Raw genomic sequence first — 13,788 nt, forward strand, 5'->3', positions numbered from 1 at the left:
ACAGTAGGTTTATACTGTTGTAAATACCAGTTTTTTATTTAATAGGTCAAAAATTGTTTTAAAATTAAACCACTATTATTTCTGGATGACATGAATAGTAATTTTAGAAAATGAGTTAATTTTAAAGATTGATTAATTTGTCACGCAATTATTAATTATTAAAAAACTCTCGTTAGTAAGCAAATTTAGTTTTTTTTAGGTCAACTAATTAAAATTATATTTGGATGGTGGGTAAGTATGTCAATTGTAGTTAGTAAATTTGTCTATTTAGTAAATTAATTTTTATAATTATATATTTTTTTTTTAAACAAACGAACTCAACACAATAAAATAGAGCAATAAAAAACTAAGTCTCAAAATTAACATCCAACAAATAAATAAACAGAAATTATTCGTAGTGTTATTTTCGGCATAGCTATCAACAACCAAAGAGATCCAAGCTACTCCACTCTCTATAGCTGGACAAAGAGTTTTGAAAAATCTCTTCTACACCCACTTCTTTGTTATTAAAGATCCGTCCGTTCCTTTCTAGCCAAATATTCCAACTAACGGCAAAGAAGTAGATAGATGAGCCATTTGTTGCGCTCCTCTTTTCTGTTAACAACACATGTCTAACTCTCAAAGTGTTCTTTCATGAACCCAGAGCAAACCACAATCTCCCAAAGTTAAATAACCATTCACACCATACTTGCCAAATAAACTCACAACCAAAAAACAAGTGGTAAATATGTTCAACGTCTTTTGTACACAATACGCACATGTTATCACCATGTTTAATAATTCCCAGCCTATGCAAATTTCTTTAGTATTAACTCTTCCTATTAAAGCAAACCAAATAAATAACGCCACTTGTGGTGGAATCAAACCTGTTTTCATATAGTTCTAATAAAACTATAACTGGTGATATCCTACAGGATTGTTTCTGACTGCATCATCTGCACAAAAAAATTAGTTGAAAAAATGTCTTCCTTATCAAACTTCCATACAACTCTATCTTGTGTACATATGCTAGCTTTACAGGTCTTAAAATCTCATGTAATTGATCCATTAAATCCAACTCCCATTGGTATAACTCTTACCTCTACTGAAAGTTTTAAATCCGTTCTAACCCATCCCAAAACCCACAATCCCCTATGGCAGATCCTCTTTGGTTTGAAATAGAGAAGAGTCTCGAAAAACTCATTTTTAGCGAACCACTTTGTAACCAGACATCTTCCAAAAAACGAGTTCTCCTTCCATCACCCACTTCCATAAACAACTCAGCAATCATCTTTTCTCTCACATTACTATCCTTGAATTGCAGCTGACAGATATCCTTCCATGGATCCCTTCTACTAAGCAAAGTCTGAGCTCATAACATCACATTGGGGTTCAAATTATAACAAGAGCATACAACCTTCTTCCATAATGGACACTTCTCTTTTGAGAAACGCCACCACCACTTGAAGAGGAGTGTTGTGTTCCTAACCACGGTATCCCCCACCCCAACCCACCCAACTTTTTAGGAGCCTGAAGCACTTTCTACTTAACCAGTGCCAATCCATTTCTACCTTCCTCCTTACTTCATAAGAACTTTCGCTGCAATGAAATCAACTTTTTTGCCACGGACTTCAGCATCTTATATTTGCTCAAATAGTACACCGACAAACTATTCAACACAGATTTAAAAAGGACTAATAACTTACCCGCTTTATTGAGCACTTTTGCCTTCCATAAGCTAAGTTTCTCCTCCACTTTATCAATTATCGGTTTTCAAGTCCTGATCAATCTTGGGTTCGCTCTTATAGAAATGCCAAGATATCTTATTGGAAGGTTAGCCTCCTTACATCCCAACTAGTTGCACATGTTATAAGTCCACTGCTGATCACAATTGATTAGGAGGATTAAACTTGATTTATCGAAGTTGATACTTAACCCCGACATCACCTCAAAACATCTTAGCAACCTGACATAGTTTTTGATGGTCTCCTCCTCCAGTGAACAAAATAATATAGTGTCATCTGCAAACTGGAGATGTGACAATTCTATATTATCCTTGTCAACCAGCAAAAGCGAAATACGTCTATTCTGACTGCCTCCCCTAACATCCTATGCAGAACATCAACAACAAGAACAAACAAAAAAGAAGACAATGAATTAACTTGTCTCAAACCCCCCTCTATCTTAAATGGTTTAGATGGTGAGCCATTTATTAGAATTGACATAGAAGCAGTACCAACACACTCTTTCACTCATTCCCTCCACCTCCAATCAAAGCCCATCTTCTGTAACATAATATTCACAAAACTCCATTTTATTCAATCATAAGCCTTCTGAAAGTCTAATTTAATGATTGTCGCTTTTTTCTTTCTCATCTTTAACCATTATACTGTTTTGCAAATAATAAGTGCTCCATCATGTATTTTCTAATTCTTCACAAATGCGCTCGAAATCGTCCCTATTAAATCTGGCATCACCGATCTTATACTTTTGATCATTATTTTAGAGATAATTTTGTATACGCAATCTATTATGTTAATCCACTCAAAAAATTTTAATTTTTTTGGATCCAATCAACTTAAGTGTTAGAACTACCCATATAATATTAAACAGAAGGCAACTTTGATGACTGAAAGTTTGAATGCTATCTTAGTGTGTTTAAGGATTAAATTAATGCTAATAAAATTGTTAGTGTGAATATATACCATAAACTCTTCTATTATGTAGATCATAATTTTCCCTTTAAAGATAAAGTAAGAGATTTTAGAAGTATATGAAATGAAAAACCTATCTACAATTCTACGTAATTACTGTGTTGGTCATGAAATAAAATTTAAAAGATAGAATAAGAAGTTTTAGCTAATAAATTTTCCGAAGATTTATTTAATAAGGTGAATCTTATAGAAATTGTGAAGATAATATTTAATAAATTTTAAATATTTAGTTTTTTATTTTTTAAAAGCAAGTTATTAGACGTTACAATAAAAAATACTATACGATTCACGGTATAAATAAATTGTTGTCTAAAAATTATTGTTTTTTTTTAATTAGAAATTCTACTTTTGCAATCTTACCAAATATTCTTAACAAAATTTTTATTATAATAAAAGATGATATTATCATGTATTTTAATTCTGGTTTTTTATTTTAATAAATAAATTAATTATAATAATTACTGAAATAAATAATTTAAAAAATATTATTGCCAACGAGTTATAATTCAAATGGCATAGTCTCTTCATACTTACTTAAAGATCACGGATTCGAATCTTTCTAATTTTAATAAAAAAATTAAAAAATTTTACCGAAATAAATAATTATTTATCTTTTCTATTATTTGAAACATTCTATTTTTAAGAGTTTAGTCCAATTTAAATCGAGTTAATACTCAAAATGGCCCATGAAATTTGCCCCCAACTCAATTTAGCCCTCAAGGTTTCAATTGACTCAAAGTGTAAACCAAAATTTTGACTCGTGCTTCAATTTGGCCCTTACGTCGTTTTTCTGTCACCAAAAAGCTGACTTGGCAATTTTAAATGACACCTGACACTCTCAAAACGATGTCGTTTAAGTCTTGGTGCAAAAAATATGTAAAAAAATGACGTCGTTTGACACGAGAAAGGGATTAAATAAAAACCCAAACATTAACACTTCAAAAGTGAAATCCCAATTGACCCTTCTTCTTCCTCCTCCTCCCCTCGTATACGTGTACCCTCAAAGTAGAACCATGGGTGTCGCTGTAACTGAGGTTTGAAACTTTTCTTATTTGTTTCGCCCCCGTTGTGAAGACTAAATACATGGGAGTCACCATCTCTTCAAAAACAGGTTAGTAACAAAATATTTGCTCTCAACAACCCATGCTCTATTTTTTGTAAAAAGTTGGTTGTGGTTTGTTTTTCAATTTTTTCGCTCTACTTCATCAGTGAAACTTTGGGAGAATGTGGTTAATTATGGTTGTTGGTGATGATAGAGTTTTTGTATGCTAGGGTTTAATTTTTTTGCATGTATGAGACTGTGATCAACTGAATCTTTCAATTCTTTATCCGTTTGAGCAGTCATTAATTTTTCATATTCCAATTTAAAATGACAATCTTATTCCTTCATATTCCATTTTAATTTAATTATTTGTCCAATATTTTTTGGTTGAAATTACATATATTTATTTACTGTAGCAATGATTGTTAGAACAATTGTATTATTCCTTCATCAATTTAAAAAAAACAATTGTATTATCTCCCTGTTTAGTTTAGTGTTTATGAGTTTTCTAATACTTGGTAATAACAAAACAAGAAAGCCTGTTATTTGTGTAAGGCTATTTTTTTTGGCTACTCAATATACAATGACATTGTTATATATATTTTCTGATAATTCAAAGTGAAAAAATATATGGATTGTTTGTTATATATTTCTAATCGATACATTTAGTAGTCATGAAAATATTATTGGTAAAGTGAATGGAGAACAATTTTTTAAAGTTGGGGACTATTACAAAATACTTTAATTTTTCTCTTCTACTTGACATGTTGAGTCCATATTGTAGCAAAATATCTAATTCTTGGTATATGGATCTGTTCTCGTCAATTGATGAGTTGGAATTTGTATAAGATAAATTTGTATCAATGTTCAACTTTGTATTTTAAGCTCCATTGACAGCAAGTTGTAAATTGTGTTGGTAGAATTAAATTGTGTTGGAATGATTAAGGATTGCATGACAAAGATTGAACTTAAACTAGACACTTTGACAAAATAATTTACTTTAAAATCCATGTTTTAAAATCTCTTTTTTTTTAATGGTATCCAAAATGCTTTTGATTGATTAACTTGTTTAATATATTAGAATAAGTCCCAATTTAATTTAATTGTCTATAATCTGAATTACTATTTTCAATTTATTAAAGTTAGTAGTGTTGTTTTTAACTATTATATCTCCTTAATCTTATTTGTAGATGGTTGGAGGTATAATGATTGTGTATCATCATGGAGGTAATTTTGTCACCAAACTAAATAGCAGTTTGATTTATGATAATGATCACATTAATGAGTTGACTGGTCTGGACAAGGATGTATTAGATATATTTTTACTGAGACTACTACAAGGTCCTAGGTTATGATAATATGGTTGAGTGTTGGTGGCTTATTCCTGATAGATCTATAAAGAGTGGACTGCAGACACTAAATTATGACAAAGAGCTGGTAGAGATATACTTCTATGCAAAGAACAATGGGGGACGAATGCACTTATACTATGAGCATGGAGTTTCCTAACCCATGGTAGAGGAAGAAGTACCTGAATTGATAGAGCTAACACCCAATGCCACTGGTGAAGAAAATGATATCAAAGGATCTACACCTAACCCAAAGAATGATACACCAACCATTCTTTTCCATATCAAATCATCCATCAACAGTACAATTGAAGGCCCTTCCAACGCAGTATCCAAGCCCCTACCTAAATCTGCTTCCACCCCTCCGTTGAAGGAGATACTTCAACCGAAACCCACACTTAAGCCCAGGCCAGCACCTAAGGAGAAACCTAAGCCTATACCTAAACGCACTATCTCTTACCGCTAGTCTACAACATACACCAAAAATCTAAAAAAAATCAAGAGAAAGAACAACTACAAAACCAACAAGAATTTGAGAAATAAGACACACAATCAACTTGCAACAATTCAACCAACTCACATTATAGTTAGGACATCCATAAAATGGTCTTTCTGGATTGGAATCCGTCCCAGAACACCAAAGAATAGGACGCAACCCACAACCGCACCAATGCGGAATCTTTCCACCTCTATCACGGTGTGCGTTCTTCACACAGCCACCATGCGAATGAGCTCTGATCTGCTAGAACTACCTGAACCTTGTCTGCTGCTTCCCAACATCCTTTCCAACTCTTGGAGAGACGGCTACAATTTGGGAGAATTAGGGCTGCACTAGGTTTGATTTCATATATTGTGAGGGGTTAAATTGATGCCTTGAAAAATTTGGCTACGTCATCTAACCGTTACAGTGTCAGGTGTCATTTAAAATTGCTAGGTCAACTTTCCGGTGACGAAAAACGGCAGAAGGGCCAAATTGAGCCACAAGTCAAAATTTCAAGGTACACTTTGAGTCAATTGAAACATTGAGGCCTAAATTGAGTCGGAGACAAATTTCATGGGTCATTTTGAGTATTAACTCAATTTAAATCATTAATATTTTTCATTATTTTTAAAAATTATATTTAATTATTTAGAAATACATATATCTCGTTTACAATATAAACGAGATAACATGTATAAGATTTACACAGATATATAAAAGTTGAAAAAATACACATATCTGATAAACGAGATACGTGCAAAATTATCTCGTTTACACTGTAAACGTAAACGAGATAAGAAAAGAGTATTTATTTTGATAAATATTGTTTAAATAATTATTTTAGTAATTATTATAATTAATTTATTTATTAAAATAAAAAATCCATTTTAATTCGACATGTCTATTTTAATAAGGGTACATTTATTTGGGATTCTCATAAAGGTGATTTTATAACTTTTTGCACATTCTTGAAAAAAACTAAACTGATTTTAATGGAATCTACTCTATTCAGTTTTTTTTAAAATGAAAATTGAAAACTTTTCTTTTCAATATTTTATTATTTTATAATCTTTATGTCGATATATATATTTAAAACACGAATATTTTAGAGAACAAAGAAAAGAAAGTAAAAGTTTATTTCTGTTAATAAAAAAAGACAAATTGACTAGTTAAATCTGACTATCTTTTTGTCAATTCTCAGTATCTTTAAAGGAGATTCTTTGTTGTTTTAATTTTTAGAATACTTTCTTTTTGTCAGGCTAAAATATTTTTTCGCATTCATTTGGGTCGTGTACTGCCCCAGAAAATAAAAAATAAAACAAGATAAAATTATAAAAAAAAAAGAAATGAATCAAATGATTGGTTGTATTGATAAATGAAATGAAAACGGGAGATTGCGTCTGCAACAGGAAGGTGAGCGCGTGACGGCGAACCTTCTCACATCTTTCACTCTTTTCTCCCTCTTTCGTCGCACACTCTTTTTTAGCTGTCCTCTTGTTTTTCCAATTTTGCCCTCAGCTCTTTTGACATTTCTCAATTCTGTCCTCTCCCTTCTTCCACAACGACTCCATGACCTACTCCTTCAAGTCATAGAGCTCAAACTCTGTTGCTCTTGTTTCGTTTTTCTTCTCAAATTTCCCAAACCTTTTTAGGGTTTTGGTCAAAAGAGGTTGACCTTTAATGGAGCCTCGAGTTGGGAACAAGTTCCGTATCGGTCGGAAAATTGGTAGCGGATCCTTTGGAGAGATCTATCTCGGTGAGCTTTCTCCCCTCTCTTTTTTTTTTTTTTTTGTACATAATTGAACTTCTAATTTCCAAATTTTCCGATTAAGTTTTTCAGATTAATTTATTTAAAAATTTTTTGTGTAGGTACTAATATTCAAACAAATGAAGAGGTTGCGATTAAGCTTGTGAGTACTCTGATCTACCTATTTTAATTTTGAAGAATAAATAGTAATAATGAAATTGGTGTTTGTAAAGTTGTAATAGTGTTGTTGCTGCTGAGAAAATTCCAAGAGCTGCTGAAATTAGGAGAATTGTAATGTTTTAGTGACTTTCGAAGGAATGAATATGCAGAACTAGTTTTTTTTTCTTAAGAGTGATATATTAGAGCTACGGGGTGCTGTAGTGCATGGCAATTTAAGGTTTCTGCATATTTCTGTTGCAAAATTAAATTATTGAAGGACAAGTCATGTGTGTCTGATCGAGCATGCTATTTGTCTTGGTTTTCTTTCTTATTCAGGAAAATATCAAAACCAAGCACCCTCAGTTGCTGTATGAATCAAAGCTGTATAAAATACTGCAAGGAGGAAGTAATCTTCTATCATACTGAAATTTTGTTTTTTCTTTGGAGTTCTTTGCTTTTCATTGACTTCATGTTAATCACTCGGCTTAAACTATTTTTGGTTTGTTGGCAGCTGGGATCCCAAATGTGAAATGGTATGGCGTAGAAGGAGAATACAATGTGCTTGTGATGGATTTACTGGGCCCTAGTCTTGAGGATTTATTCAATTTCTGTAGTCGGAAATTGTCTCTCAAAACTGTTCTCATGCTTGCTGATCAGATGGTTGGTTTTACCTTATTAAGTCGACATCCTTCTAATTTACTTTCACTTATTTTATTAAAAATGGCATAATCTTGAATTATTTGCAGATAAATCGAGTTGAATTTGTTCATTCAAAATCATTTTTGCATCGGGATATCAAGCCAGACAATTTCCTCATGGGTTTAGGGAGGCGTGCGAATCAAGTATTAGTTTAATTCTTCATGTTTTAGAAAAAAGGAAAATTCTTCCATATAGTATATTGATGTATCCTCTTCATATTTTCCTTTTCTGTAGGTGTATATCATTGACTTTGGTCTTGCTAAGAAATACAGGGACACTTCTACACATCAGCATATTCCTTACAGGTCTCCTTTTCTACAATCATTCTTACTTATTATTTATTTTATTTGATTTTATGTACCATGGTTAGAAGTTTCAACATGAAATTATTTTGGATTTTTGGAATTCTAGAATAATCCTTTATTATGGGAAAACCAATATCTGAAATGTTAGATATTGCTGCTCGTGACAGACTGACTATTTAATTGTTGAGATTTATGGTAAAAGAGTAGCACATAAATCTATAAATAATTTTGTGGCTGTTTGCTGTCAACATTCTTGTGTGGTTTCTATGAATTTGACTTGCTTGTTTGCTCTGCAGAGAGAATAAGAATTTGACAGGAACGGCTAGGTATGCTAGCATGAATACTCATCTTGGAATTGGTATGCCCTTAAATGTCTCTCTTGTTCAAAACCCTTTGATTATTTTTTATTGAGCCATGGATCTGACCTGAAATATTATTTCATGCTTGAATAGAGCAAAGCCGCAGGGATGATTTAGAGTCACTTGGATATGTTCTTATGTATTTTTTAAGGGGAAGGTAATTTGTTTTCCACCATTCTTATTTTGTATTTCTCATATTTCGTTATCACCTATAATCTTTTATTTGGTATTTCTGCAGTCTGCCTTGGCAGGGACTAAAAGCAGGAAATAAGAAACAGAAATATGAAAAAATCAGTGAGAAGAAAGTTTCTACTTCAATTGAGGTATTACTATGTGATTAAAAAAATTGTTCTCTTTCATAGTATCTATATTCTTTCTATTTTAAAATTGTAACTGATTATGCATTGCTTGTTGGTCAGTCTCTCTGTCGTGGCTATCCCTCAGAATTTGCGTCATACTTCCATTACTGCCGGTCACTTAGGTTTGATGATAAACCAGATTACGCTTATTTGAAGAGACTTTTTCGTGACCTTTTCATTCGTGAAGGTTTGAACCTTCTTTTCCTTTTTATATTTCAATCTTCGGTGTACTATTAGAATACTAAGTGTCTATCTTAATATGTAATTTGTCCTCTTGCTCCAGGATTCCAGTTTGATTATGTGTTCGATTGGACCATATTGAAATATCAACAGTCTCAAGTTGCCACTCCTCCTGCCCGTGCTGTGGTAAGTGACATTGTGCTATCAGGTGGTGTTAACTTTCTGATTGTTGAGATTGGATTATTTAATTGGAAGTGACTCTTGCAGGCTCCTGCTGCTGGACCAAGTTCTGGCATGCCATCAGCTGTTTTGAATGCTGACGGCCAGTCAGGTATACTTTTCTTTTTGCTTTACATCTCTCATCCATCATTTTCTCTACCTTGATTGAGGCATTTATAGTCTGTCATATTGAAGAGTGCTTTCATAGGATTCAGTGATCCCCTGGTTGTTCTGTTATATATTATTTTCCTGTTAATTTTGATGTTCAACTCACCTTCTCTCATTTTGTGTAGGTGGAGAAGATGGTAGGCGAATTGGTTGGTCTTCATCAGATCCTACCCGTAGAAGACACTCTGGACCCATTGCTAATGATGGAATCTTATCTAGACAAAAAGCCCAACTTATAAATGACTCGACTGGATCTAAAGATGCTATGGTGCGACTATATAATTTTGGGTCAATTTATGTTCATTATATTTTGCATGTTTCACTTGGAAAGTTCCAAGATGATGGTCTGTTTATGCATAAGTTTCGTATTGTTCTCTTCCCCATTATTATGCATCCCTAAATATTTATTCCATGCTAAATAAATAGATAATATTCTAAAATTGATAGAGAAACTCACTATTGAAGTAACATTAAATCTAAATATGAGGAAATATAGTAAAAATCATTGGCAGAAAGTAACAAAATTGATTCCTTGACTCACGTATTCAGACCAGCATGAAGAGTTTGTAGTTTGAATATTCATGCGAGGTATGATCTCTTCGCAAATAGAATGAAAGTGGTCTATGTGCAGTAGCTGTTCCTGATTTACTTTGTGATTGCCTTATTTGGTATATCTTTTCTTATTATTACAAAATGAAAGTTCCTACTGATTAAGGTCAACAGGGTATGTCTATATTGTGGCTAGTTTCCATGTTGTTCATGAAATTTTATTCATGTTTTTTGCAGTTGCCAAGTTCTAATTTCTTCCTCTCAAGTGGATCTAACAGGCGAGGTGCTGTATCCAGCAGCCGTGATGCGCTCGTTGGTGGTGAGACAGAGCCCTCTCGTCCCCTCACCATGGAATCTACTCAAGGTGCACTTCGAAAAATGTCCGGCCCTCAAAGAAGTTCACCCATCACATCATCTGAGCTCAACCGACCAACCTCTGGCAGAAACCCAGCAAACGGAAAGAATTTGGAGTCCACTGTTAAAGGCATAGAAAGCCTGCATTTCAATGATGAGAGGGCACAGTATTAGGAGTTGCCTCTCTTCGATTACCCTTTGTAAATTCTGAAAAACTTCTATACTCTTTCGCACAAACTACGGAAGTGAGTGTTATCTTTGCATTGTGTTGAAGAAAAGCAGCAAACAAATTGGAAATAATCCGGTAAGTATAAAATAAATATATCTTTAGGTAGTTTCCTTGACAAAAACTAGCCTCGTAAAAGGGCTTCTGTTCATACAATTTGTGATGTACCAAAAAAATGTCTACTTTACTCTTAATATCGATATCTCTATCTAAATCTTTCATAATATTTTGTGATTTTGTCATGTTTCATGTGACATTGATTATTACTCTTGCTTTCTTTTCTTTTCTTTTCTGTTTTCATCTCTTTTTCCCGGTAATAAGTTGTGTTTTTTTTTTCCTTTCATTATTTGTGGATAAAAATTTTAGGTGTAGATTATGTAGTAACGACTCTTGTTTTCTGCCCTCTTTTGATACATTGATACCTTTTACCCTGGCTGGTAAGCCTGTAATTTCATAGCTACTCTCCATGCACCCTAAATTTTAACTAAAGAAAGCACAAGCAAATACTTTGTATAGTTATTATGTCTCGAATGTGGAATTTATATAGATTTCTCCATCATTAAATAGGACGTAAAGGTAAGACTTTGACTCATCTTATCTGCACTCATCTCTCGATTCGTGTTATGGTCTCTTATATGTCATAAAAGGAATCACTGCTAAGATTTGAATCCATCCAAGACTATTGATGATGAGATTATATATTTTCTATCTTAACGAATTTTACATTAATTATTTTTTTTATGTATTAACAATAGCATTCAAATTTATCGACTAGTAAGAAATACATTGAATATGAGTATCACAACTAAGATGATAAAGGATGGATGCCTGATGAAACATTTAGAGTAGTCTATTAAATAATAGCTGCTGCTGGCACAGTGGGAAACGGCCGTGCATTTTACTATTTTAGTTTGGGAAAAAGACAAATAGGTCCCTGACTTTTCAAACTTTTGACAAATACATTCCTGACAAAATTTAAATACAAAAAAGTCCATGACTTTAACAAACGGAGGATAATTTAGTTCTTCCGTCTATTTGCCTCTCATACACCTAACGGAACTGGCTGACGTGGCTGAAACGGTGTCCAGGTGTCCGTTACGGTGCCACGTTGGAAGGAGAAAAAAGTTCGAAGGACAAATAAGTCCTTAACGTCATTTTACAAATAAAGTTTGAAGGACAAATAGGTCCTTGAGAATTTTTTTTTTCAAAATTAATAAATTCATTTCCTAAATTCTCTCATCTACCTCTCTCCATTTTTATATTTCTCTCTACTATTTTTACTCTATATATAATTATATTTTATATTAGTAATTTGACAAATCAAAATATGTCATTCGATTTTTTTTATAATTAAAATATTTTAAATGTAAAATTATACACATTAAATTATTTTAAATTTTAGATAACGAATGTTAAAATTAATTACTAATAAAAAATTAGACTTTTTCATATAAAAATAATAACTAAAAATCTTATTATTTAATTTTTTATCTGCAGATATCTTGGTCTTCTTAGTCAGAAAATTTTGTCAACTTACGACTTTTTTGTAAAAGTAATTTTATTTTATAAATCTTTTGTGTCATGCATAATTTATACTGTTAGAACAAAGTGAACTATAATTTAAAAAAAATATTCTTGTAATGTTATTATGCATAAAAATACTAGTTCTAATATAATACACAAATGCACTAATGCTAACTTAATACATGAATGATGCACAAATGAACTAATGCTAACTTGATACATAAATGAACTGATGCTAACTAATGCCACTGGTATGATGAAAACTGAACTAATGCAATTTAACAAATTCTAATATAATACACAAATGTACTAAAACTAAACTAATGCAATTTAAGAAAAAGAGTAGAAACATAACAAGCCCAATTTCTACAATTTTAATACAAATAATTTAAATTGTAGAATAAAACAAGTTAACTAGATTTCAAAATATAAGCATAATTTTATCAGAAATTATTTTTAATATGGAAAGAAAATTGGTATTTTGGTTGAATATTGACATTTGAAGTGTATTACAGTATTGTGAAAATTATTTAACACGCCCCCACGTGTTGGCTAAGATGCTGCCATGTGTTCAACACGCCCCCCACGTGTTGGTCAGAATGATGCCACGTATATGATAGGCAAGGTATTTTTACAACTAACTCATTTGTGCAGGTGATGCAGGAGGAACTGATCCCAGCGGAGATAACCAGCTATAGCTTCACCAGGACTATTTGGAAGGGGCTGGTTTCGCCTAGAGTGGAGCTCTTTGTCTGGTTTGTTCTAATAGGAAGAGTGAATACAAAGGACAGGTTGAGCCGGTTTGGAATTATCAGCCAGGAAGATGTTACTTGTGTTCTTTGTAACAACGAGGTGGAGGATGTAAATCACTTGTTTTTAGGATGTATTTTTGCTTGGCAGGTATGGAGTGCTTGGATTTTAGCCTTTGGCCGACGGTGGTCATACCCGGGATCGATGAAAGAACACTTTCTTAGTTGGACAGAAGAACCGCGAAGGATGGAAGAGCGTAATCACCGGTTGAGGTGCTTCTGCGCGATCGTCTGGAACTTATGGTTGGAAAGAAATAGACGGATTTTTCAGCACACAAGGAAAGGAGTTGAAGAAATCATCAACATATCTTCGAGTAGTACTAACGAGTGGAGTGGTGGGGCTCCCTTTAGTTGTTGATGGCTATGCCGGAGAAGACAGGGGGACGTTTTTGTATAGTTTATTTTGTTAGTTCCGCTTGTTTTTAGTTATGTAACCTGGTCGCTCCACTAATATTGTGTTGAGCTGTTTGATTTCAAAAAAAAAACAAAAAAAATCCACCCATCTATAATTACACCACATTCTCCCATTTTCAACAAAAACACCAATATTTTTTCCATACAAAAAA

The 13,788-nt window shown here is 32.8% G+C and overlaps 1 protein-coding gene across 2 annotated transcripts; it reads left to right on the forward strand.

Annotated features, from left to right (window-relative positions):
* The first annotated feature begins 6,802 nt into the window (after positions 1-6,802).
* LOC112710184 (casein kinase 1-like protein 2) lies at positions 6,803-11,123 on the forward strand. 2 transcript variants are annotated; one of them, XM_025762322.3, is made up of 14 exons: positions 6,803-7,321; positions 7,435-7,475; positions 7,808-7,877; positions 7,983-8,131; positions 8,218-8,313; positions 8,405-8,475; positions 8,772-8,833; positions 8,928-8,991; positions 9,073-9,157; positions 9,254-9,380; positions 9,477-9,559; positions 9,641-9,704; positions 9,886-10,028; positions 10,547-11,123. In XM_025762322.3, the coding sequence occupies exons 1-14, from the start codon at positions 7,246-7,248 to the stop codon at positions 10,835-10,837; spliced, it is 1,422 nt and encodes a 473-aa protein (XP_025618107.1). In that variant the 5' UTR covers positions 6,803-7,245; the 3' UTR covers positions 10,838-11,123. The 2 variants fall into 2 exon arrangements, with proteins under 2 accessions (XP_025618107.1, XP_072058542.1); XM_072202441.1 differs by having other exon boundaries at positions 6,824-7,321; positions 10,588-11,123.
* The last annotated feature ends 2,665 nt before the right edge of the window (positions 11,124-13,788 follow it).

Source organism: Arachis hypogaea, chromosome 9 (assembly GCF_003086295.3).
Source record: "Arachis hypogaea cultivar Tifrunner chromosome 9, arahy.Tifrunner.gnm2.J5K5, whole genome shotgun sequence".
NCBI classification, from domain to species: domain Eukaryota; kingdom Viridiplantae; phylum Streptophyta; class Magnoliopsida; order Fabales; family Fabaceae; genus Arachis; species Arachis hypogaea.

Bases quoted from the DNA above. Each gene is read 5' to 3' on its own strand.
- LOC112710184 (XM_025762322.3), top strand. From the start codon at position 7,246: ATGGAGCCTCGAGTTGGGAACAAGTTCCGTATCGGTCGGAAAATTGGT. The intron at 9,158-9,253 runs GTATTACTATGT...CTTGTTGGTCAG, and splicing joins AAGTTTCTACTTCAATTGAG to TCTCTCTGTCGTGGCTATCC. The intron at 9,381-9,476 runs GTTTGAACCTTC...CTCTTGCTCCAG, and splicing joins TGACCTTTTCATTCGTGAAG to GATTCCAGTTTGATTATGTG.